This window comes from Pundamilia nyererei, unplaced genomic scaffold, assembly GCF_000239375.1.
Source record: "Pundamilia nyererei isolate P.nyererei 1_Seehausen unplaced genomic scaffold, PunNye1.0 scaffold00084, whole genome shotgun sequence".
In the NCBI taxonomy this organism is placed as follows: domain Eukaryota; kingdom Metazoa; phylum Chordata; class Actinopteri; order Cichliformes; family Cichlidae; genus Pundamilia; species Pundamilia nyererei.
The window spans coordinates 1,184,047-1,208,746 of NW_005187485.1; the positions used below are offsets into that span (position 1 = coordinate 1,184,047).

At 39.9% G+C, this 24,700-nt stretch overlaps 1 protein-coding gene across 3 annotated transcripts in view; it reads left to right on the forward strand.

Annotated features, from left to right (window-relative positions):
- The window catches only part of osbpl3b (oxysterol binding protein-like 3b), a 36,677-nt gene extending 11,982 nt beyond the window's left edge, over window positions 1-24,695 (forward strand). Inside the window, exons 2-23 of one of the 3 annotated variants that reach the window (XM_005738479.1) lie at window positions 5,875-6,024; window positions 8,500-8,616; window positions 9,279-9,332; window positions 9,645-9,758; window positions 10,036-10,200; window positions 10,414-10,537; window positions 12,759-12,862; window positions 13,099-13,191; window positions 13,284-13,443; window positions 13,976-14,106; window positions 14,764-14,865; window positions 15,931-16,068; window positions 16,701-16,794; window positions 16,927-17,171; window positions 19,043-19,180; window positions 19,324-19,387; window positions 19,487-19,565; window positions 19,866-20,010; window positions 22,249-22,393; window positions 22,497-22,623; window positions 23,492-23,614; window positions 23,765-24,695. In XM_005738479.1, coding sequence (XP_005738536.1) covers window positions 5,929-6,024; window positions 8,500-8,616; window positions 9,279-9,332; window positions 9,645-9,758; window positions 10,036-10,200; window positions 10,414-10,537; window positions 12,759-12,862; window positions 13,099-13,191; window positions 13,284-13,443; window positions 13,976-14,106; window positions 14,764-14,865; window positions 15,931-16,068; window positions 16,701-16,794; window positions 16,927-17,171; window positions 19,043-19,180; window positions 19,324-19,387; window positions 19,487-19,565; window positions 19,866-20,010; window positions 22,249-22,393; window positions 22,497-22,623; window positions 23,492-23,614; window positions 23,765-23,861 — 2,655 coding nt within the window. In that variant the 5' untranslated portion in view covers window positions 5,875-5,928 and the 3' untranslated portion in view covers window positions 23,862-24,695. The remainder of the gene's footprint in view (window positions 1-5,874; window positions 6,025-8,499; window positions 8,617-9,278; window positions 9,333-9,644; window positions 9,759-10,035; window positions 10,201-10,413; window positions 10,538-12,758; window positions 12,863-13,098; window positions 13,192-13,283; window positions 13,444-13,975; window positions 14,107-14,763; window positions 14,866-15,930; window positions 16,069-16,700; window positions 16,795-16,926; window positions 17,172-19,042; window positions 19,181-19,323; window positions 19,388-19,486; window positions 19,566-19,865; window positions 20,011-22,248; window positions 22,394-22,496; window positions 22,624-23,491; window positions 23,615-23,764) is intronic. The other 2 variants (XM_005738480.1, XM_005738481.1) reach the window with 2 other exon arrangements.
- The last annotated feature ends 5 nt before the right edge of the window (window positions 24,696-24,700 follow it).

Genomic DNA, 24,700 nt, shown 5'->3' on the forward strand with positions numbered 1-24,700 from the left:
TTTATTCTATTCTGTACAGCTGTGTACTGTATTTATTCTTATTGTATTCTAATTTTTGCGTCATAACTTTTGCACTGTCCACTTCCTGCTGTGACAAAACAAATTTCCCACGTGTGGGACTAATAAAGGTTATCTTATCTTATCTTATCTTATCTTATTTAAGCACCGGTTCAGCACCGTTCAAGCATCGGCACCGTTTCAAAAGTACCGGTTTGGCACCGGTATCGGATAAAACCTAAACGATCCCTAGACAAGACTAGTCTGTGAGTAAGAAAACCAGGACAGCCAGTAAAGGTCATAAGACATCTGTCTCACTGAAGTGTTATGCTAATTTGTCATTACAGAACAACTGTGGGATTCACCCACCCATACTGAAATATTCAATAGATGTTAGTCACCTCTTCATTTAGCCTTTTGTGTTTGAGGATTTTTTTTAAACATTATCATGCAGACCCACTAAAGAGTCGCAGTGAGGCTGTACACAACTGCTTATATCATTCTATAAATCAATGAACTTCTGGTAGGCTCACTTTACTTTTACTGGCTTGTAGACCTATAATAACCCTGCATCCTCAGATATAGCTCTATGTGTTTTTTAGCTCTATCCAACTTATTTTACTATTATTAGTCACATTATCTGTAATGTTTTCATATAGAAAAATGAAATGATTAGTGAGACATTAATATTGGTGAAAATTTCACTTGTAATATTGGAGAATATACTGTGTAATATATTAAAAAAAAAAACTAAAAAATCCTATTAAAAATTAATCTAATGGAAATATATGGAAATATTTATTTTTATTCTTTTCAGCTTGTCAATAATGGGATGTTGCTGTGATGCAAAAGGTTAGCATCTTGTCTCCCACAAACAAAAACTACCTGGCTGCTTGACAATACGTTTTTTGACTATCTTAAAAGTTTTCTACAATATTTTAAATCAAGCTTTCTATAATATTTTTTACTCCATACATCCATTTTCACTACTTATTCATTTCACAATTGCGGTTGAGATGGAGCTCATCCCGACTGTCATAGAGTGAGATCCAGTTCTCTTGCAGGGCTAACTCAGAGAGACAGACAGTCGTTCATTCTTACTGCCAATTTAGAATCACAATTAAAATAACATGAATGTCTTTGGACTGTAAAGAAGCCAGAGCACCCAGAGAGAGCTCACACAGACACGAGAAAAACATGCAAATTCCACAAGAAAGGCCCCAGTCTGGATTCAAAACTAGACACTTCTAGCTGTGAGGCAGTGGTCCTAACCATTGTTCTGCCATAGTAGAGGCTTTTCCTTTTTTTTTAACGAACTATAAGCCAATATAAGTCTGTAACAAGCCATCAATTCTTTTTAAAGTTTTATACTTAGATATTAAATAATCTGACCACTCTAATCCTCAGCAGTTTGATTGAATTCTCTAATGGAAGAATCAAAATTTGCTTTGTAATTGTGTTAAACACTGTAATTACAACTGTTATCATGTAGGAACAGGAACATCAGCACATAGTAGAATCACAGTACTTTTGTGCTACCAGAGTCTTTGCTCTGTACCAGGTTTATTGTTGGGCCTCAATGATTTTGATGTGTACCTAAAAGATCATAAATAATTCAATCTTTCTGCGCAATCAGGCTGAGCATCCAAGTTTATAACTTAACAGCCATATTCTTCTCTATATTAGGATGGCATGGTGGTGCAGTAGTTAGCACAGTTGGCTTCCACAAAGGTCCCAGGTTCAGATCGAATCTGGGTGCTTCCTGTGTGCAGTTTGTATCTTCTCCCTGTGTCAGCTAGGGTTCTCTCTGGGAACTCTGGTGTCCTCCCACAGTCCTAAAACATGAATAGGGTGAGTTTAATTGGCGATTCTAAATTAGCTGTAGGTGTGAATGTGAGAATAAGCCCTGCAGCAGATGGATGACCTATCACATGACAGCTGGAATATGCTTTGGAGTGGCCACCACGCTCTGCCATCCTCCCGGTAGCCAGGTCCTGGTTCTTTTGTTTTTTTAGTGATTTCCGTTTTTTTTATTAATCAAGTGTCTACTAGAGAACAATTATGAGTTTTAATTAAAGAAGGCATATTTTAACAGTTATATTTTTGAATTAATGGAAGCGTCACACATCCCCAGAAGCTATATTTTAAGTTTTAGCTCAAACTACCTCAGAGCTCTGTATATGTCACAACTTCACTGCTAGCAGCTTAAATTCAGTTAAGCGGTTGCTACCCACACTCCTCACAGTATGAGGGCTTTGAGGAGCAGAAAGCAACTTTCTCTCTGAGGGGTAATTTTACATGTAAGTAAAGCTAAAATGACAGCACAGCCATTGTCTCAAAGGTCTGTGTGCTGTGATTTTGTCACACAGTGAACAGGATTACGACTCTGACAGCGCAGACCAGCATCTTGGGCCTCCTTAGTGTGACTGTCTCAGTGACGGTCAGCTGCTCTGGCAAGAGAAGCTGACTGAAAAATATGGAAATGAGAACAACTTTACTGTGAACTTGGCTGTTAAAAAACAGCTCCAAACTGATGTAAACAGCTGACAAAAAGCCAGCTGAGTCTAACTTGCACTGAGCACAAAATCACAGTAACCCACAGCCCTTTCTTTTTTTAATTGGTTTCCAATCTGCCTTAAAATTGATACTGTTTCTGATTGTTCTTCAATTTTGGCCTTACTCTAACACTGTTTTCTTCCAAGCTAATACATTTTTACCACAGTCACAGTGTAGTGTATGTCCTAATGTTATAATTTAGCAAGTGTCCTTCACTGAAAAAGGGTAACTATTGGAGCTCTAGTATCTAACACTGCTGTCATGCAGATGAAAGGCTGAGAAGTGGTTTTGTATAAGATGAAAGGCTTCCATGAAGGCAGACAGTGTTACAGACCTGTGCATAGCTGCTGTGATCTGTGGAAAGTGGATGACTAATCAGTGAAGATAAGGATAAACTGGCTAGATAAACACACAGATAAAAAGATAACATTTAATTTGTTATAAATGACGTCTGTCTATAGATTCATTTCTTTCTGTGGAGGTTTCAGTAACACCATACAGCAATAATTTAGATACAAAATTTCACAAGCTACATACTGTCCTGCTGTTGGATACATGTATTTGTCTGTCTAGCCACTTTGATCCATTGTTGTGGCTGCATTTTGGACACCTTGCTTTGTCAGTGTAAACCACAGCCTGTGGTCTGGAGACAGAGGGATGGTGCAGGCCTGCAGGTTTCAGATGACCACTCCTTTGTCTGTCCAACACACACGGCTGTAGCCATCACGCTGCACAAAGCTTGCAAATGCAGAGAAGGTAATGCAATTAACCTTGTTGCTGCCTCATACTTAGCACGGAGATGTGGGATGTCTTATTAAATCCAAGAGGCCACAACTGAAATTTGTAATTATTTATAGATGTTTTTTCTCTTGCAGTCTAACTACAACTGCATGAGGAACCAATCAGTGTGCTTTTTATATTTTTGAAACATGTTTATTTTGCATTACATATAGTTTGGAGCTAAAGCAGTTCCATAATTAATGTGTGGTTAAATTTACAGTAAACAAATCAACAACACGGCATTTAAGACGATGTCAGGATTTGGTTTTATAATATCCTAATCCCAAATACTGTGGGATTTTAGGATGTTTGGGGAAAACATGCAGATGCCACTTACTGGAAAAAGTACTGTGTAAGACATAATCAGCTGTAACACTAAAACGTCCTGCATTTCAGACGGAATCTCTCAGATGATCACTTAATACAGAAATGAACTCAAGCCAAATGGTCCTAAAAATCAGTACTGCTGTGCATCTTCAGAGAAGCTAATGACCTGCTGCTTTATGTGGAGTTTGCACAAACACTCAGTGTGCATGGGTTGTTAATCAGCCTTCCATACTATGACAAAGTGCCACTCACATTACATTAGGAAAATGTGGCTTTATGTGTTGATGTGGTACACCAGGCACATAATGTTAATTAGACTGCGTGTTGTGTGTGGCAGTTGACTGAAGGTTGCTATTTCCTAAAAAGCCCCGACAATTTTTACACTCAGTTGAAGTGATGGTATTCAATTTCGCTGATGTTCTCACATCTGACTGCGTCTTCACATGTGACTCTTGTCTTTTCATTTCCCCATCAGCGTGAGGTTATATCATCCCCCATTCAGTGTCATTTAGTCAGATAATGAAGCACAGGTTGAAATCCCACCTTAAAAAGACATGATACTGAGTATCAACAGGTAAATGCAGGTATAAATTCAGCTTGATTTGAATTTTAGCTTAACTTCAATTACAATAGTAACTTTAATTGTCATTTCAATCAGGAGCACTATTGAAAAGGAGAATACACTCACTGGACACTTTATTAGGTCCACTTTGCTAATACAAGGTCTAGTAAAAGATTCAACAAGGCAATGACATGTTAGCATATTGTTTTTGCTCCAGATTTGTCAACCGCAAATCCAGGTTGTCGCATATAAAAAGGTTCTCTATTGGACTGACATTTGGTGACTGTGGAGGCTATTTGAGTACAGTGAACTCATTGTCTTGTTCAAGAAATCAGTTTGAGATCATTTGATTTTTGTAAGATTTCTGGAAGGAGGCATCAAAAGATGTGGTCTGTGGTAATAAAATGCAGTAAAAATACACAGTGATACAAAGGGGCCCAAAGTGTGTTGATAAAATAGCCACTATAACATCAACCTGAACTGATACAAGGTAGGATGGATTTGTGTCTCATTTGTGTTGTTTATGACAAATTCTAATCCTATACCATCCAAATGTCACATCATACTCAAAAGACCAGGTAACATTTGTCTAATCATCCACTGTCTAATTTTGGTGAGCCCATTCAAGATCTAGTCTCAGTTCCCTGTCCTAAGCTGACAGGAGTGGCACCTCGTGTGGTCTTCTGCTGCTGTAGCACATCTGCTTGGTTCGATGTGTTGTGCACTCAGAGATGCTCGTCTGCATATCTTGGTTGTAACAAGCGGTTATTTGAGTTGCTGCATGAAGCAATCTTTCTATTCTCTGGCATCATCAAGGTATTTTCACCCAAAGAACTGCTGCTCACTGGATATTTTTTCTTTTTTCCTCTATTCTCTGTAAATCCTAGAGATGGTTTTGGAGTAAAATCCCAGTGTTGACAACCATGTCATGCTCAAAGTCACTTAAATCACTTTTCTTCCTCATTCTTAATCTCAGTTTAAACAATCTACATGCCTAAATGCACTGAGTTGGTCTAATGTGATGAACACGTTAACAGATACCTAATAAAGTGGTTGGTGAGTCTATATACTTGGTGGTAGTGCTCTGTTCTGGGACCTCCTTGTCATTCTTCCACCAATACACTCCACACCCCCCTCCCACCCACCATATACCACAGAGTACTGATCAATTCAGACACAGGATGAGTCAGAGGAGCTGGGTGGAGGTGGGTTGCAAATCAGCTTGTAGATGCAGAGCAGGGATAGAGATGCTAAAACAGCTAAAACAACATATACAACATGAGATTTGCCAGTTTCATGGTTAGACAGTAGCTCATGCTTTCGATAAGTAAATCTTAATACGTTGCTCTACACTGTAAGTGTTCTTCAAGCAGAGGATTTGGATTTGTGTGGCTGTTAAATGCTGAAATAGTGCGATATGAATAATTTCAATCTGTGGTCTCTTCATCTGCAGTCCAAGTTAGATCCTCCAGTCCTGTCAGTCATCTTTGTTTGCTGATGCTGCGAAACTTTGAGTAGCTTTTGAAGATGGAAAAACTGATCACTCTAAATAGCCTAATGTATTTTTCAGTGGGATCTAAAAGGCTCGTAAAGTATTCAAACCATCTCCACCCCCCTCTCCCCGGCCTCTTCTCCACTCCTTCTTCTCTTAGAGTAATGTTCTTTGTACACCAGCTGTAGCCTGGACCCGGCAAACCTGCAGCAAGATGAGCTCGGAGGAGCGCGGCTCAGCCATGTCACAGAAGATCTCCTCCCTGTCGCGCAGCAACAGCAGCTCTTCATCCAAACATGACAGCCGACAGGTAACACTCGCGTTATACTTACAGACGTTTTCGCTGGAGTCATGTATGTGGAAGGGAGGAAGGCTGGATTTTCTTTTCCCATAATGAAGATTTAATTGAAAAAGTTGTAACTGCCAGTCCTCAGATATTTTTCTCTGCCTCCTAGGAATTATAATACTAGTATAACATCTAGCCACGTTTTACATTATAGATGTCATGAAGCAAAAACTAAAAGCTGCCTAAAAGGAGGTGTTTTTTTATTAGGATTTAACTACCCCTTTCTCACTATAAAACCAGGGTATTTCTACAAATGTGGAAGATATTGGAGTGCTCTAAATTACTAAACTGCAACTATATCCTCCAAAGTAATTCTCAGACACACCACATAAAGAAGATGTTGGCACCATGAACAAACTGTTTTGCATTTGCCTCAAGCGTTTATCTGCAGGCTGCCGACTCATTAATTTTTCATTACCAGAAACAGCCTTTTCCTTTTGGAAATGAATGTAATAAAGTCCTACTCTAGTACTGTCCACAGGACAAGCAGACACTTAAGGCTCACCACTCTGGGGAAGCAAAAAGTGGCAAAAAAAAAAAACATTCTCGTTAGCAAGAAAAACTTTGAATAAGGAAATATTCTGACTGTCGTGACACTGCTATGTGGGTTCAGTTACATTCAGAGAGAGCTTGGTAACCATTTTTTCCCATTTGTTCCAAACCAAACCCTCAATATTTAATTTGTAAAGTGTTTTTGTAAATGATAACACATATCAAAATGTGGTAGAATGGACAGGATGTCTAAATGCAGCAGTCTGAACACATTCACACTTTATAATTGTGTGACGTTGAAACGACGCTGTCTTCTCGGCGCTCCTATCAGAGCCTTGTTACTCAAAGTGTCTCTTGACCTTGAGGAACAGTGTCCAGGCAGTGTGTGACAATGACGCACTGTGTGACTGTGCTGCCCTGGAGCCGTGACGAACACTGAGGGAGAGTCGAACTGTAGCCCGCTGGCCACGCCCTTGGTCAATCCCCTTCAGATATAAGGGTTTATTTTAGATTGTCTCACCCACCAGCATTCAGCCTCCCTGACTGATACAGTGTGTTTTTATACAGTCAGGGACACACTGACACAAGAAGCAAGGATTAACCTCTCCCAAGTGCCCAAAGTCCCTCCCACGGTGTAACACAGACATGATTTATACTTAAGTAGGATAATTTAAAGATAAGCCTGAGGTGTAATATGCCATCATTAGCATTATGAGTTCATATATTATGAGTTAATTTGTTAATTATTTCTAATAATTTGTTGCACATTGACAGTAGATGTGTAAACTGCCCGTCATAATGTTTTCAGCTTTTCTTATTATGTCAATTTAGCAGCACAAAATTAATGAAATGTAGTTATTCTTTTACACCTGCATCATTTTCTAATGACTATATGTTGAAAACTGTTTTTGGGTCTCATTACCAACCGAGGTCACTGCGTCATAACTACTTCACAGCCCACTACTGTTCCTCGGGGTTATTTTTGCTGGCTACATGCCCATTCCACTATTATTTATAGGCTTACTGCTAAGTAGTCATATGAGAATAATCTATAACATTGGCTCATTTGAATGATAGACCCCTTTCTGTTGATTAATCATCTTATTGTTTCAGCACTAATAGAAACTAAAAGCGAAATAGTTCACAAATGATGAATTATTCTGTGCCCACAACGGTATTACAGAAGCCTCTGTTATACTATTCATCCTGCGTTCCTGGAACTCTCACTCCTGAAACACATAACAAAGCTATCTGGATTAGTCCGTGATGAAATATCATCTTAATCTCTGTATTGCAGGGGATTTGGGCTTGACCGTTCTAATCTCATTCAGGAAATTATTATTATAGTGAAGAGTGAGATTAAACAGGTAAGCTAATTTTGTAAATTCAATTCAATTCACTTTTATTTATATAGCGCCAAATCACAGCAACAGTTGCCTCAACAAGCTTTATATAACAAGCTTTTTATTTTTGATAATACAAAGAAAACTGAGAAAAACCCCAGCAATCACATGACTCCCTATGAGTAAGCACTTTGTTGACAGTAGGAATGAAAAACTCCCTTTTAACAGGTAGAAACCTCCAGCAGAACGAGGCTAAGGGAGGGGCAACCATCTGCTATGCCCGCCCATGAGGGGAAAGAAGTCTGTATAACTTCACCCTGAACACCTTATTACATAGGGCTACATCTATAAAAAATAAAATAAAAATGCTAATCTTCCACTTATAGAGCCTCCTGCCGATTGACTGACACTGATGAAAGTGAGGCATCAAATTTAAATCACCCCAGCAGCCACAGATTATAATATGTTTTGAGTGTGATTATGGCACTTGCTGAGTGGTTGATTCGCTCAGTTCCATTTATAAATCCTCCTCTGAAACTTTCATTTGCATGGCGTGCAGATGTCTGTCGTCTCAGAGTTCTCATAAACCATTGTATTCCAACAGGACAGCTGGGAAATCGTGGAAGGCCTGCGAGGAAGCTTCAGCAGTGTCCAGGAGCCTCAGAAACAGGAGGGCTACATGATGAAAAGAAGAAAGTGGCCAATGAAGGGCTGGCACAAGGTAACATGGAGCACCTGTGTGGTCTTCGTGTGACCCATGTGACTCATCTTTCAGAGTAGTGACAGCTTAACGTCATTTCATTGTCCTCGTTTCACACGGCACTTTTTAGGCACTTGCCTCTGCAAATCTGCTGACACGAGTCATTTGTGTTTTAAACTAATTGAATGAGCTTATGTAGTAGATAATTTGACTCACAGAGGAGTCACATGTGACCAGGGTCAGTGCCTGTTTACACTCTGTCTGAAAGCTTTTCCTGGGATAATGCCTAGATATCTTGGTGGTCCTCTCAGATGCATTAGCTGATGGCCTGTTGGTTACTAGGGTTGTATACATTTAGTATTGACTTGCAGTCGGAGCTTTTTAGGTCTCTGTGCTTTCAACAGTCTGATTCTGTTGATGTACAGTAAAAGCACCAAGAATTGCATTTACAAATTGAGTGGATGAGACATATTGCAAGTGAGTGAGAGGAAGTGTAATAAAGGAAGACAGATGCAAGACAATAGCCTGGAATTGCATACATCCCACTGCAGCAACATACATTTTAGGAGACTGACTACCATGACCTCAGCCTCATAACACTGACTTTAGATTTGCTGTCAGGGATGTTGCATATCATGTCCAGTTGTATCGCATTGGCTGATTGTCCTTCTCTCTCCCTCCAGAGATACTTTTTCCTGGACAAGGGTATCCTTAAGTATGGCAAGTGCAGTGCTGATGTGAGTACAAAAGGCTGCTGGCTGAATGCTGTGTGAGCTCATCATTTACAGAAGATTAAAAAGGACACTTGATGTCTTTTTCAATGTTCTTGTCAGGCTCCTGACCGCCTGCGCCCAGAGATACAATAGGCCCTAATTCTCTCTCAATCTCCTCATTGTTGATAGCAATCAGACTGTGTATTTTGCCTACAGATCACACATAATTACGCATGGGCCGCGTCACAGCCTAAAAAGGGATTATTATTTTATGCATTGTTTGCACTGAGTTTCATCTGTTGCATTCATAACAGTGAGAGCTGTCTCATCCAACAGATTGAGAAAGGGAAGCTGCATGGTTGCATTGATGTGGGTCTCTCTGTCATGGCCATTAAGAAGAAGGCCAAGTGCATCGATCTTGATGCCGAGGAAAACATCTATCACCTGAAGGTAAACCACAAGACTAATAAAGACAAGGGAATCCCTGCAGGCTTAAATAGGCTTAAGGCTTAAAGGGGTTAAACATTTTTTCCCGGGTTTTTGCTTTTTAATTCCTGGTACAGATGCCATCATTAAAATGACTTCAGAATTACCTCATGTGATATATATGTGTGCCAGAGGGAATAACTGCTCACTCCATACCTGTGTGTGTGTTTTTCCACTGACACACCTCTTCCATCTTACTTGCCCTTGTGCTGATTTTCTGATTGCGGTATCTGCTCTACAGATTAAGTCTCAGGAGCTGTTTGATGAATGGGTATCCAAGCTGCGTCACCATCGTCTTTATCGGCAAAATGAGATTGCCATGTACCCTAACGAGAAGTCCTTGTTCTATCCCCATTATGCCTCCCCGAACTCTCCTGGCATCGCTGAGGGACCCCCTATTAGAAAGGTATAACTGCGCCACACAGCATGCTGTTGCTGAAAATGGTCGGGTCTGTTTAAAATGAAAATGAAAAACAAAGATGATTCTCGTGTGTTTTTCATCACGAGCATCATTATTCCATGTGCTGTATTTAATGAAGTGAATTCCCTTTGCTGAAAAAAATTAATGACACAGCCAAAGTGTTTTTGAACTGACCTTTGGGTCTCTTTGTTACTGCAGTGCCTGTCCATACGAAGGCAGTCCACAGTGCATCATGCCGCAGCTTTCCCTTTAAACTCCAACAGCCAAGCAAAGGTGGCTGCCTGGCTCCAGTCATCTGACGAAATGGACAAATGCTTCAAAGGTGAGAGACAAGAGCAGCCTCTCACGATTTGATTTGTTTACACTTTCTGAATTTCTGAGCAAAATTTCCACAATAAAGAACTTGCCTGGCTAAAATGGGGAGAGCTCGTAGCGCTAAGACACATTCTTTAATGTGGGGTTTTTATCTCTGTGTGGGATAATTTGCACTTTTATTAAAGTCATAAGATGCATTCTTGTACTAGTTGTTTAAAAATCTTCAATTTTCCACCTGGATGATGATCTCCAATGTGATTACGGTTTTGCTGAGGAAAATAATCAACTCAGATAAAGCCATTTAAAATGTAATCGTACCTTCCTCGTATTGTGCCTTTGGCTCTTTTTTGCAGTCCTTAATCTGTGGAAATGCACTCTTCCTTGTGGTAGAGTGTATCATGCTGCTGCTGCTGCTGCTGCCGTGGTCGGTGTGTTTGGTGTGCATCAAATTTTATGTGGGTGGTACATGTTAAACGAATATCTGCACAAATGCCACAACCCAAGGTTTCCCAGCAGAGCGCTATATTGTGCTACAATGATCGATGTTATTCACTTCACTTGGTTTTATTGTTGTGGCTGATCGGTGAATATGATGCAGATAAGTAAGAGAGTTCATGCAAAGTTTCCTGCTTACAACGATGCTACCGATACCAGTCAAAGACATTAGATTGTTAGAGGGCCCAGCTTTTTCATTTATACCCATTTTCTACTTCTTGTCAGGGTCCCGGTCATGGAGGAAGCGATCTAACCAGTTCTAATATATTTATGTTATTTGGGAAATGCTTCTATAATTGTGTACGCCTGCTGTCTCATTTGCAAGTTAGATGAGGCTGGCAGAGTGGTGATCATAAAGAAACAAGCTGGTGATTACTAATGCACTGTTTGTCTCAGTTTTCATTCATTAAGATTCTGACGATGTGCTGTCAGCACTTTGTAATCCAGAAACTTTGGAAAATGGACACGACAACTCACGCGCACATTTACAAACACAGCATGGTTTCAGTTGGACTGGTGTTTATTTAGTTGTCTGTCATTTCATAATGTGTATGTTCAAATACTGTCACAATTTATTTATTATTATTTATTTATTTATTTAAACATAATCCCATAAAATAATAGGACACGTTAACATAATTTTAAATGTAATATTTATTTTTAATACTTGACTGCAAAGCATGCAAGCAGTTTCCTCCCTTGAGATGCTCTGCCAGGCCTTTACCTCAGCCACCTCCAGCTGGTGCTTGTTTGTAAGTCTCTCTGTGTTTATGAACCGTGTTGGGCTGAGATCAGGTGACTGACTTGGTTTGCACTTTGTTGTAAACTGTCTGTATTTTCATTCATGAAAGTGTCACTTGACTTTGACAATGATTCAACTATCTCCAATGATAATATAACCATAATCTACTTTAGTCTTTCAGGGATTTGGGTGTTGCTGAGCTGGCCAGAACATTGTTAGGAATATACCAGATAGTAGATTTGGCCCCTCATAAAGTTTTTGCTATGTCTCTTATAGGTTTATCTGGGCTTATCAGCCTAAACCCCGCCATTCACTTGCATCAGCATTTCTTTGGAGCCCATATTTAAAGTTCAAAGGTACTGAACGCAATTTTAGTACTTAAAATCGACTCGAGATCTTTAATTTGTCATAGACTAAATTAGGAAAAAGCCTCACTGAGCTCAGCCTCACCTCACCCATGAAACTGTTTGTCAGTTGTTAAATGTCTTAGACATTTGTCAGGTCATGGACAGTCCAGATTGATTATCTCTTGCCTTTGACTAACCTTCTCTTTCTGAGGCAGATGCAGTTTGAAGGTGTTTTTCTGATTCTGGTAATATGAGAAGCTTTTAGGCTCGCTCTACAGGCTGCTGTTCATGCTTGAAAAAGATGCAAAAAGCAGAAATAGATATCTTGGGAGGTGAATCGCCAAACTGAGGAGTCTATTTGAATAAAGCATATATAACATAGTGCATATGGTTCAGTAAGCACATGTGGCACCCTCTAACTTTGTCAAACTGAAATCACCAAACTTGTTGATGACAGATTAGGATATGTCAGCCCTCTCTGCTGTTTCTACAGAGACTGGTTATTGAGTTCACTCAATAGGCCCAACTAACACGTGCCCATTTGCAGGCACTGCCCTTTTTCTCACTTTAGCCTTTTCACTGTCTTTTCTTTTTCACTTCATACCTCCTTTTATAACTATTAGTGTTTGTTCTCATCCGGACAGACTTATCAGTATGTGAGGCCTATCTCCTAGAGCTTAACCACCTGCTTCAGAGTATGGAAGTAATTCACCGGACTTATTCTGCTCCATCCATCCAAGCACTGCAGGTCAGCACTGCAGTATTTCTGGTTACTTTACATGCAGGGTAACTTTTCTGATGATACAAAACATTATTAAGTTATTTTCTGTTGACCTTAACTCACCTCTTATTAAATATAGAAGATATTTCATCTTGCATCTTGCTCTGGTAGTTGTGAAACCACTTTCCATAAAAAGCCTTCCTTTAAAGACAAAAAAATCCTCACTGGCCTGACTGTCAATAATTTCACATCTGCTTTCTTAGGCGTCTACTTTTGACAGCCCCAAAAAAGAAAAGAGACTTCCAAAGAAGTGGCGCACTAAAAACTACAACAAAGATGTCAAAACAACTCTGCAGGTAGACAACATGACAGAGAAGTGTGATCATGCTTAATTTGTTTTTATATTTCCTTGTGAGTATCTCCAGTTTTTCTTCCTGCTCTGCTCTAGGTACCGAGCTGCATCTCCTCTGGCTCTATCCGCCTCCATGCCTCAAACCCCAACCTATCCACTGCTGCACTGAGCAATGATAAAGCCGATCCTGAATCCCTGGACTCCCCTTTTGATGTGGCCAAGCTGCAAGAAGACTTCTGTCGTGTTGCCACCAACTGTGAGTGAAAAACTCTAGTTTCAGATAAAACTCTGTAAAGCACACATTTTTTAAATTCCTCAATCTGCTTCCGATAAATCTGCACGAAAGCTAAGACTGGTGTGGTGCTGCTACTTCTAACAAGTTGAAGTGTTAGTTGCTGTTAGTTATGTGGATGTCTTCTAGCTGATATTAGGTCAGAAGTTTGTTTTTTGTGCCACAAAACCTGTTAAATCTCTTTGTAAGGAAGTGGTTGACGCATAGAGGATGAATATAATTTTCCTTCTGTCCTCTTTGGAATTTTCTATGCAGATTCTTGGTGCTTGACATGGAGTAATGAGATTCATTTGTTTTTTACATAATGGCTTTACAGTTTCAAACTTACTCCGGAGAACTGCTGTCAGTTCTGCTGCTATTTAAACTAACGAATTTATGCACACATTTAAAATTATGGAGCTAAAGATGTGTGATGGGCTTAATCATTTATAATGGCAGGGTTTTCCAAATAATGATCTTTTTGATTCCCTCTTTTTGTGTCTCTTGTTGCTGCCAGTGCATACAACCATGAAGGCGGCCCTGAGCACACTGACATCAGAGAGAGAGAGATTAAAACAATGCCTGGATCACGAAACCTGCCCCCCCACCTCTCCACAAGTTGTAAATTTGAAGAACACGCTGGCTGCGGTATGTGAAATAACACACCCCCTTGCACATTTTTTGCAAGCGGATGTTTTCAACAGAAATAGGTATTAGCTATTCTCCTTTTTTCTTCCTTTTTTAATTTTTTTTTTGCTTTTACACTTCTCTCGTATGTCGTGTCCTCCCACACCATTTGTCAAGCGTGACACATTTACGAGTATTTTAGAGGGATTACTAGCTGCCGGTATGATGTCAGCCCCCCTAAATGAGACCGCATTCAACAGTCATGTTTCCTGTGGCTGCTGCCTCCCACCAGAGGCTTGTTTTTCTGTTTTCTGTCTTTGGTTGTACATGTTCATTGTCATGTAGTCAGCGAAGAAATGTGTTGGCGTCGAGACCGCGCAAATTCTAATGCGGCACAAGTATTTCTTTACACATTCAGATTTGTGTGGTCTCTGCTATAGTCTGCTGGATTTTAGATTTTAGCTTTTCTTATTGGTTTCTCTGGTTTGCTTACTCTGTTCCACTTGACATAATAACAGGTGATAGCATGCCTCTCCAGTACGTAAATGAGTAAATGTGACGTTTACTGATTTTCTTGAGATTACACAACTCCAAATCAGCCGGGTTTTGATTTATGCTGAGGATTTCAAGGCTCGGGTGTTTGCAGTAAACAGTGTTTAAACTGGTTATTTTTTCCAGGCTTTAGCCCAGAACTCAGAGCTGAGAGAACGCCTGTGCAAGATTCATGCTGAGTCCCAGATCATAGAGCCCACACTAATAACGCTCACTGCCCCTGTGCAGGTGGGTGCAGGAATGCAGTGACTCGATTCCCCCACCTTCATGACGATTATTCTTATATATCTGTCTTTATTTTTATCCCCCGCAAGCTTGAATGTGCCACAGAATGAATGAGCTGTCCTTTTCCTCTCATCTAGAATCAACAAATGTCACTCTCCTCTCACCCCCTCATCCAGCTCAGTCAATATGAGAAAAATTAACAGAACTTTCTTTTGGGGAACACTGCCTCTTCCTCTCAGCCTCGTCGTTGCGTAACCAAATGTCTCACCATGACACGGTTCAGAAGAAGGCTTCTAGCTCCATATAATCGTCTTCTAAAGGAAACTCTTTGCTCGTTTAATAGGATTTGCTGATCACACAAAGCGAGCCGATCTGCTTAATTGTGTCCCTGGAAACACGCAGAGCAAAACTAATACGCCTCCTCTGAGAACATCTCCATGTTAATTAATCAGCTTCACCAATAACAAGGGGTAGATTGGGACGCTCAAGTCCATGTGTGGAAAGCTATCTCATATTGGCAATCAACTGCATGCTTGTCAGTTATTTTCTGAGATGTGTGCAGGGCAGGCATGCAGCCTCACTTCTCACTGTAATTATTCTTGCTTTATGTAATACAGTAGTATATTGTCAGGCAGTCTCTAGGTAGGAATAAATTGTCTTATGAAATTTTGATTCTGAAGAGTTCATGTTTTCAGCAGTTCATCATTTGGCTTATTTGACTGATAACAGTATGATTGAATGCAGACACACCCATGTTGAGACACTATGCACACGACTGCATAATGTCACTCAGCTGTTTGTTAATGTTTATAAACCTACATTTGTTAAATCAGTGAAGAAATTAAAAAAGTGTATGACGGGTGTGATGTCAGCCAATATATTTACGTATGTTTTATAAATGACTGTCTTTCAATATATTGCAGATTAAATTTGTGGGTGTTGTGATTGTCATACTCTGCATGTTGTGATTGTGTTGTATTCTCAATGACACTGTGATTGCCACCCCGGGAATGATGGCGGGGCCCCTTCCTGTGTTCTTATTGTAGCTGTGGACATTGTTTCTCTTAGAAACAGGAATCAGTAGATGAAGCCCATCCCCTCGTACACCAAGTATCCAATGAGAGCAGAGCTTCAATCGCGGAGTCTTTGTCCGAGTTCTTTGACGCACAGGAGGTTCTGTTATCTGCTAGCTCTTCTGAAAATGAGGTAAGTGTGGAGACTAAACTCCTCGTTGTCAGTAGTTGTGATGTTGGGTCTTTTTGCTTGTAGCAAACTGATGTTTAGAGCTACATAATAGAATTATCATTGCTGTTGATGTTTGGAGTAATTTGTCTTGTTTACACAAGCACAACCAGAACAAAACCTCCACCAGTGGCTCTTACTTTATTTATTGCCTGTCACCCAGGATTTCTTCACTTTTGTCTCTGTGTCTGATAACTGGCCTAAATTTTGTAAGCACACTGGACAATTCATGGTATTTTATTACAAAAAAGGGGGAAATGCCATTTAACTTAACGTCCTGTCTTAAATGCATTTTTTTATGATATGTGTCATAAAACAAATCTGCCCTATGTTAGTTCAGCCTCCTCTTCCTTCAGTGCTCATGTGGCATGCTTGATGAGGTAGCACCTGGAGCGGAAGCAATATGAAAATGAAAGTTAATTACTTTCATCTAAAAATACAGCGAGCCGAGGTGCAGCTCTGCCACCATGTCCTAAGAGAACCTTCATCTCCACCACTTTAGATCTTCTGCAGATGTGACAAGATGTTAAAAGAGACTCGTTCATTCGCTTTTTGTCAGTGATATTAAAACAACTTGAATGTTTTGTTTTTTTTAGGTATCAGAGGATGACTCGTATATCAGTGACATTAGTGACAACATTTCCATGGACAACTTCAGTAATGAGACCGAAAGTGAAAGACCAAACTCGGGTAAAGTCATTACAGTACTAGCCTTGGGACACTTTTATGCATTTATATACAAATGATATTTTGGTACACTGGGTTGTCGGTATGTATTATCAAGGTGTCCCTAACCTCAGCTCTTATACCGACTCTTTTCAGGCTCTGTGGAAGAAGGCACTGTTCTTTATCGTCGTAGATCCTGTCTGCCCACACCCAGCCCAAGCAACACCTCCATCAGCTTGTGGAACATCCTTAGGAACAACATAGGCAAAGACCTTTCCAAGGTTGCAATGCCTGTGCAACTTAATGAACCCCTCAACACCCTGCAGAGACTGTGTGAGGAGCTGGAGTACAGCGAGCTGCTAGACAGGGCCGCCAACACACAGGACCCTTTTGAACGTATGGTGAGAATGCAGTTTTGCTCTTTGAGTGTGTGGGCTGGGCCTTTTTTGTTCAGCTTACTTGTTTGCTTTGATGATTCCTCTGAGAAGAAGAGCTGCTGTTGGTAAAACTAGCGTGACAAGTAAGAGATGCCGTATATAGCCAAGTAAACTAGCGCTAACGCACAATTGTTGCTGATTGGCTTTCAGGGACTGCGGTGCGCTGCCTTTACGTGAGAGAGTCTGATCTACCTTTAAGATTTTTAGCAGGAAGACGCCATGATGAGCTTTGCACTGACTAACTTTGTTGTTTTTTGAGATATACCCTGTGGAATAAGACAAATAAGACATATGCACAACATACAGTAAATACGTTCAGCAGTCACTTTATTAGGTATACCCTGCTAGTACCAGGTTCGACCCCCTTTTGCATTTAGAACTGCCTTAATTCTTCATGGCATTGACTCGACAAGATGCTGGAAACATTCTTCAGAGATGAGGGTCAATATTGCTATGATGCCATTACACATGCTGAAGATTTGTGAATGTCATTATCCACCACATCCCAAAGGTGTTCTATTGCATTGAGCTCTGATGACTGGGGAGGTCATTTGAGTTAAGTGAACTCACTTTCATGTTCAAGAAGCTGGTTTGACATGATCTGACCTTTGGGACATGGCACATTAATCTACTGGAATGAGCCATGAGAGGATGAGTAAACTGTAGTTATACATTATGAATATAGCCAGCAACAACACTCGGGAAGGCTGAAGCAATGCTCAGTTAGTCTTATGGAACCCAAAGTGCGCTAAGAAAATATCCAGTACACCATTTCATTCTGGACCCATGTGATTTACGTCGAACCAGGCAACATCTTTCCGATCGTCTATTGTTCGATTTTGCTGAGCCTCCGTTTCCTGTTCTTAGCTGACAGGTATGACACATGGTGCGGTCTTCTTCTCCTGTAGCCCATCTGCTTCAAGGTTTAATGATGTGTTGTGCACTCGTAGATGCGTGTCTGCATACCTTGGTTGTAAGAAGTGGTTATTTCAGTTACTGTTGCCTTCCTATCAGCATGAAGCAGTATATATATTCTCCTCTGACCTCTGGCATTATCAGTTCTTTGCAAACCCCAGGAAACGTGTTTGTAGGCAAATCTCAATCGGCACTTTGCAAAGTACTCAGATCTGTCATCAACAACCTTCAAAACTCACCTAAATCCCCTTAATTCCTCATTCTGATGATCACTTTGAACTTCATTAGGTCATCTTATTCAGTCACTGAGTTGCTGCCATGTGATTGACTGGTTAGATATTTGTATTAACGAGCAGTTGACTGGGTGTGCCAAACAAAGTGGCTGGCCAATGTAAGTGTAAAAAGGAAAAGCAGCTGATGTTAGACTTGGTGCAGTACAAATACTGACAGTTTATTAATCCTATGAGGGGCAATTTGTTTGGACTAACGAGTTATAAAACAACACATGAAGACAAATAAATGAATGAAAAAAATTGTGCTGAATTTAAAAAAAAGGCCATAAATAAAATCCATAAACAAGCTCAATAAATACCAATATAAAAGTTCAAATAAGACCTTGACAAACAATGTTTAGACCTACAGAGGATCACATAGTGAAATTGCAAACGGGCCGAAAGCTCCAGGCTGTGGCCTCTCATTATGAGGTAGAGAAGCTATCAGTGCTCTGTCGGTTTACTGAAACTACTGGAGGACTATTCAGACACTTACTCTGCTCATTAGGCTAAAAAGAAGAACACACATATACGATTAAATGAAATGGATGATAGAGCTCAGTTCAGTGTTCACTCAGTCACTCATCCTGTAATAAAAATTAAAGTGGTACTTGCTGCTCAGGTTTATGCTTTTATCCTTTTTTGTAGATATACATCGCTACATTTGTTGTGTCCGGTTATGCATCCAGCTACTACAGAACTGGGGGAAAGCCTTTCAACCCTGTTCTTGGAGAAACATATGAATGTGACCGACCAGATAAAGGCTTACGATTTGTTGCAGAGCAGGTATGAATGATTCTTGATTTGTTATCTGACTGGATTCATATGAATATTTACATTTTTATGTTTTATTGTATAGCACTGTTCAAAAAAGTCAACTCAGAGCTCTTTGTGTGATTAACAAAGCATTTTAATCCCCTTTACATCAGGTCAGCCATCACCCACCAATCTCAGCTTGCCATGCAGAGTCTAAAAACTTTGTGTTTTGGCAAGGTACTGGATTATTGATTTTGATCCATTCTCAGTGATCTTAAATACTAGAATAGCACCTATTGTCTAGAAATAATGTTCATTTGTTCAATTCTTTTGCAGACGTGAGGTGTAAAAACAAGTTTTGGGGAAAGTCAATGGAGATTGTTCCTGTGGGGACCACTCATGTAACTCTGCCAGGGTGAGTCTCTTCTGCCTCATTTACATTGGCGCTGCACAGACCCCTGCCTGGGCATTGTGCAGACGTTTAGAGAAAATCACGCAGCGGGGGTGTAGCACGATTCACAGTATTTTTCCTCTCCTGTTCTTTTTCCATTCAGATCAATAACAATTCCCCATTCTTCATCTGTGGTGGAAAAAATGTTTTCATATTTTATTTTTGTGTCAGAACCACATACAGATACAGATAAATCATTTATATTATAACTCTAATATGTAACAGTGTCCATATATTTTATTTTTTTCTTCTTGAAAACGACAGATTTGGAGACCATTACGAGTGGAACAAAGTGACCTCTTGCATCCACAACATTCTCAGTGGGCAGCGCTGGATCGAGCACTATGGGGAGATCACCATCAGAAACTCCAGCAGTGATATATGTCAGTGCAAGATCACTTTTATTAAGGTAAGGTAAACATATGCAAGGCATCATCCAGCCTGATGGCCTCTATAACAAACTCTGACAACATTTATAATGCAAAATCTTCAGGAACAAGACCTTATTTGCAAGTTTTAGTGACTCTTTTATTATTATGTCATTTATCACAGTCTCATTTCAAACCTCTTTCATCTACTGTCAGACTTTAAATCAAATAAAAACTTTCTAAAGATGCTTAATTTAAATCATCCATTTGTATTTATGCACTACTTGTACCATACACCATAGAAATCTTTAGGTTGTTACACAATAAACATAAAATATGCCTGTTGTACTAAACAGAAAAACAGTGAACACATGAATTAATATTTAAGTAACATTTACATAAATATGACATGAATAAACTGAACATGCTAATATTTTCATTAGGAGTGACCAGAAAGGACAAGATTAGAAATGTATCAGAGGAACAACTCAAGTTGAATGAATTGGAGATAAGTGAGATGGTTTGGACAAGCGCCGAGGAGAGATGGTGAATGTATTGGTCGAAGGATGTTAAATATGGAACTCCCAGGCAGGAGGAAAAGAGGAAGACCACAGAGAAGATTTATGGATGTAGTGAAGGGTTGGTTTGTCAGACGAGGAGGCTAGGGATCGAGGGAGATGGAGGCAGATGAGTCGCTGTGGCTCCCTAAACGGAGCAGCTAAAAAAAGATTACATGAATAAACTTACCACATAGCTACATTTATAAACGACATCTAAAACACAAAGGCAGATTAAATTGTATTTGGTGTGATTGCATTGTCGCATCACCAGATGCATTATTCATTAATGGCATACATTTCTGAAAACCCCAAAGTAATCTGTAACAATTAGAGTGAAGTAGAGAACTGCACTGAAGATTACTTTGCAGGACCACGAAAAGTAAATTATTTCTGAAATAGAAAATAGGATTTCTTTGTTTTTTTCTCCAAACAATTTGGTTTTGGAAGCATGTTGGATGAATATACTGTAGTCACAAATCAGTTTATGAAAGGTGCACTACTGTGAGGCGACAGTCTTGTTTCATATTCATACCAGAGTGCTTTTCTGTAAAAGCAATCAGCCATAATGATGGCTACCACATTAACATGTCCCTCTATGAATCTCAGGGGCTTGTAGACTGATCAGCAACAACATTAAAACCAGCTGCCTGTCCATGTTGAACTGTCAGAGCTTTCGGGGCTTTTAGCTGGGGTCTCTATGTATCCCACATTTGACTGATCAAACTGACATCTTGGAAATGTGGAAATGCTTGACATGGATAAGATCAGATTTGCTTTACTTATCTGAAATGTTTAGAAATAACTATGTGACGGCAAAAATAACTCAATAACTGAAAAGCTCAATAGAGTAAATATATCACAAGCATGGAAAGGAAAGAAACGTAACTAAGGTACACTAAAGAAGGAGGGCGCTTAATAAAAAATTGATGAACTCAATCAAAATCTACATATAATAAAAGATAAGGATCTTAATTTATAAAAATCTATTGGATAAATGCAGGTATGAGGTATGAGGTGTACAAAATGTTCTGCATTTGTCCTCGCGACAGCAGAGGTGAAACAGATATTAGAGAAAGTGGTCCACTGCCTGCCCAGTAAGTGGTGCAGATGGGGTCCAGGTTATCCATTACTTATCTACCATAGCCACAGTCATTTATATAACCTCTGCGTTACCTGATGGAGGAATCTACAAAGTGTGTTTATCCAAACTGTTGCTCTTGCATCTATACAGATGGTGTTTTTCACCTGCATGCCAACAAAACCCAACAAACAAATGATTTTTTTTTCTCCTTTTTTAACTATGGAGTCATTTGCCAAGAGGAGAAGGTTCATTGCTTTAGTTTGCGTCACTTGAAAGACCTCGCGAAGCTGTGCAGTATAAGTCAAGACATGCCAGAACACATTATGCATCCTCATCTCTCATTAACCCTCTCAGGCTCAAATTAAGATTTTTTTTGCTAATGCACAACTAAGTCCTGCAGTGGTACTTCTGAGTAAAAAAATATGTATGTGGGGTAATCAGGTTGTTAGTTTTTAACTGTTGCAAATCGGCAACGCCTGCCTCGAGAGGGTTAAACACACCGGCCCAGCAACACAAACACACTGGGGATCAAATGGTTGACGCAAGAGCAACATCTGCTGACTGCAAGAGACACTGTCGTGGGCTATGTGCATTCTTTCATACTCACCCACTATAACACGCTGCTTTTTTTCTAACAGGCCAAATACTGGAATTCGAGTGTAAATGAGATAGAGGGGACTATCACAAATAATAAAGGAAAGGTTATCCACCGACTCTTTGGAAAGTGGCACGAAGCGGTTTTCTGTGGAGACCCGCCTTCAGCTACATGCATCTGGAGAGCAAGTATGAAAGTCTCTCAAAATTAAGTAGAAAAAAAACCCTCTTCAATAATGCGTCTCCCTGTTATAGCTTCTCATGCTGTTGATGTCACTTGTGTACAATATAGATGCAATGCCAGTAGACCATGAGCAGTACTATGGCTTTACGAAGTTTGCAATTGAGCTGAACGAGTTGGACCCATCCCTGAAACTGCTGCTACCACCTACAGACACGAGACTACGAGTGGACCAAAGGTAAGAGGAAAAAAGTGAAAAACATTAAAAACCCATTAGTATATTTCCATGCACTTACGCAGCCTGGTGATCGTCAGCTTAATTTTAATAAATGTCAGTGAGAAACATACAGGGGGAAAAGGTTAAAAACGAATTTAGATATAACATCTAATTTTCCTGCCAGAGGACTGTCAGACATAGCTGAATTAAAAACCAAAGCATTGCCAGTGAGTATCTAAGCACCACACCATCATTGATCTCAGTCACGTCCTGAAAAATGCACCTTGTGATCAAAAAAGTACAAAAATAGGCACTCGCGTTAAGAATAGTACGCAACTGCACGCCCTTTCAGGCTATCACAATCAAACTAATTTTAGCTCATCTTTTAAGTTTTTTAAGTCTGCAAACTAAATGCTGCTGCCCCGAGGTGCTGGAGAAAAAACGAAGCTCTCAGTACTTTGCCATCAAAGTATGAAGCTGCACTGCTTCCAGCTCTGCAAATAAGTGGTTATGTATTCTCCTTTTTAGCCCAAGCTCCACCGTCTTACAACGATCCAGAGGTAAAGTAAAATCAGCAGCCAATTTATATTTATATTATACCAGTTCTCTTAACTGTAGGCTTATTTACTTTTTTTGTTCAATATTTTGTCATAAATAATAGGAAAATGTATAGATTTCTATAAATTAAAGTGGAACAGGCTCACCGCCTTTACGTATACAGACTGTTTATGCCCACGTTGGAAATAACCCTGGGACAGGGCCATTCAAAAACAGGAAAACCCCTAAAGTTCACTCGAAATGAGAAGACGCGAGTGAAGATTATGTTTGAATGTGGAAGATTAATGTTTTAAACATCTGCATAATGAATGTGTCTGGGTCTCATCGGCAGACTGCTGGAGGAGGGGAAGTTGGAGGCTGCAGAGGAGCATAAGCAGAGGATTGAACAGCTGCAGAGAGACAGACGGAGAGTCCTGGAAGAGAACAATGCAACACATCAGCCTAAATTTTTCAGGTACCCTGAGTATCTAAGCTTAAAACTTTCTCACCTAGAAAGTCACTTATGGAAAAGTGACCACATCTCCGCTCCTAATGGTGTTACACAACTTGTAAATCTGTCGTTGACAGTGTTAATTGCAGTTGTGCGTCTTTTCTGTCTCCACAGGAAGGCACAGGACGATACCTGGGTGAGCAACAACACGTACTGGGAGCTGAGGAAAGACCCTGGCTTTGCCCATGTAGATTTCCCTACACTGTGGTGACCGTGTGCTGCAGATCATACAAACATTTGGACCTGCACAGCCTCTACTGTGATTTGTGATCCAGACTGGTTCTGGTGATGTCTGTATCTCATTCTGACCATCCACATTCTGTACTGGAGTTCATCAGAGTTATTGCCTTAATAGCAAGTGCTTATCTGAGTTGTATAAACACATTTATGCAAACATATTATGAGAATGTTGCTCAATTTGCAGTAGGCCAATTTCATTTTTTTGCCTGCATTCCACATATTATGTTGTGCTAAACCACTTAAACTAAGAAAAGGAAAGATCCTTGGTATGAAGGATGAGAAGAAGAGTTTCATAGTTTATCTACACTAGCTTAAAATGTACTGATCAACTGGTTATGTTGGTTGTTGTCTTACCATGGACATTCTCTACCTCTGAGATAAACTAGCCTCGCTACGCCATTGATTCAGTGTAAACATCCGATATTTATTCTGCATCTGCCTGATGCCTTACTGGTTGTACTCAAACTTGTTTAATTTATTTTGTTGTACCTGCCAGATGTTTAAAAAAATAAAACAAAAGTCTATGTTTCGTAAGGAAATCTTGCTAACAAAATATTGTGCAAGCGATCTCCGAATCCTTACTGAAGTGATTTTTCTGTCCGTTATGAGTAATTACTGCTTTTCGCTATGAATGTGTGAATGATTGTGCAACTATGAGCAGCTGTAGCAAACTCAGTCATATCTTTTTCACTTTATTCAGCACACCATTGTCTATATGGACCCTGGGCTTTGGGGCCAAAAAAAAAGGGAAAAGAAATGTCCAAAAACTATGCTCCATGAGCTCAAATAAAATTTCTGATTGTTTTCTTT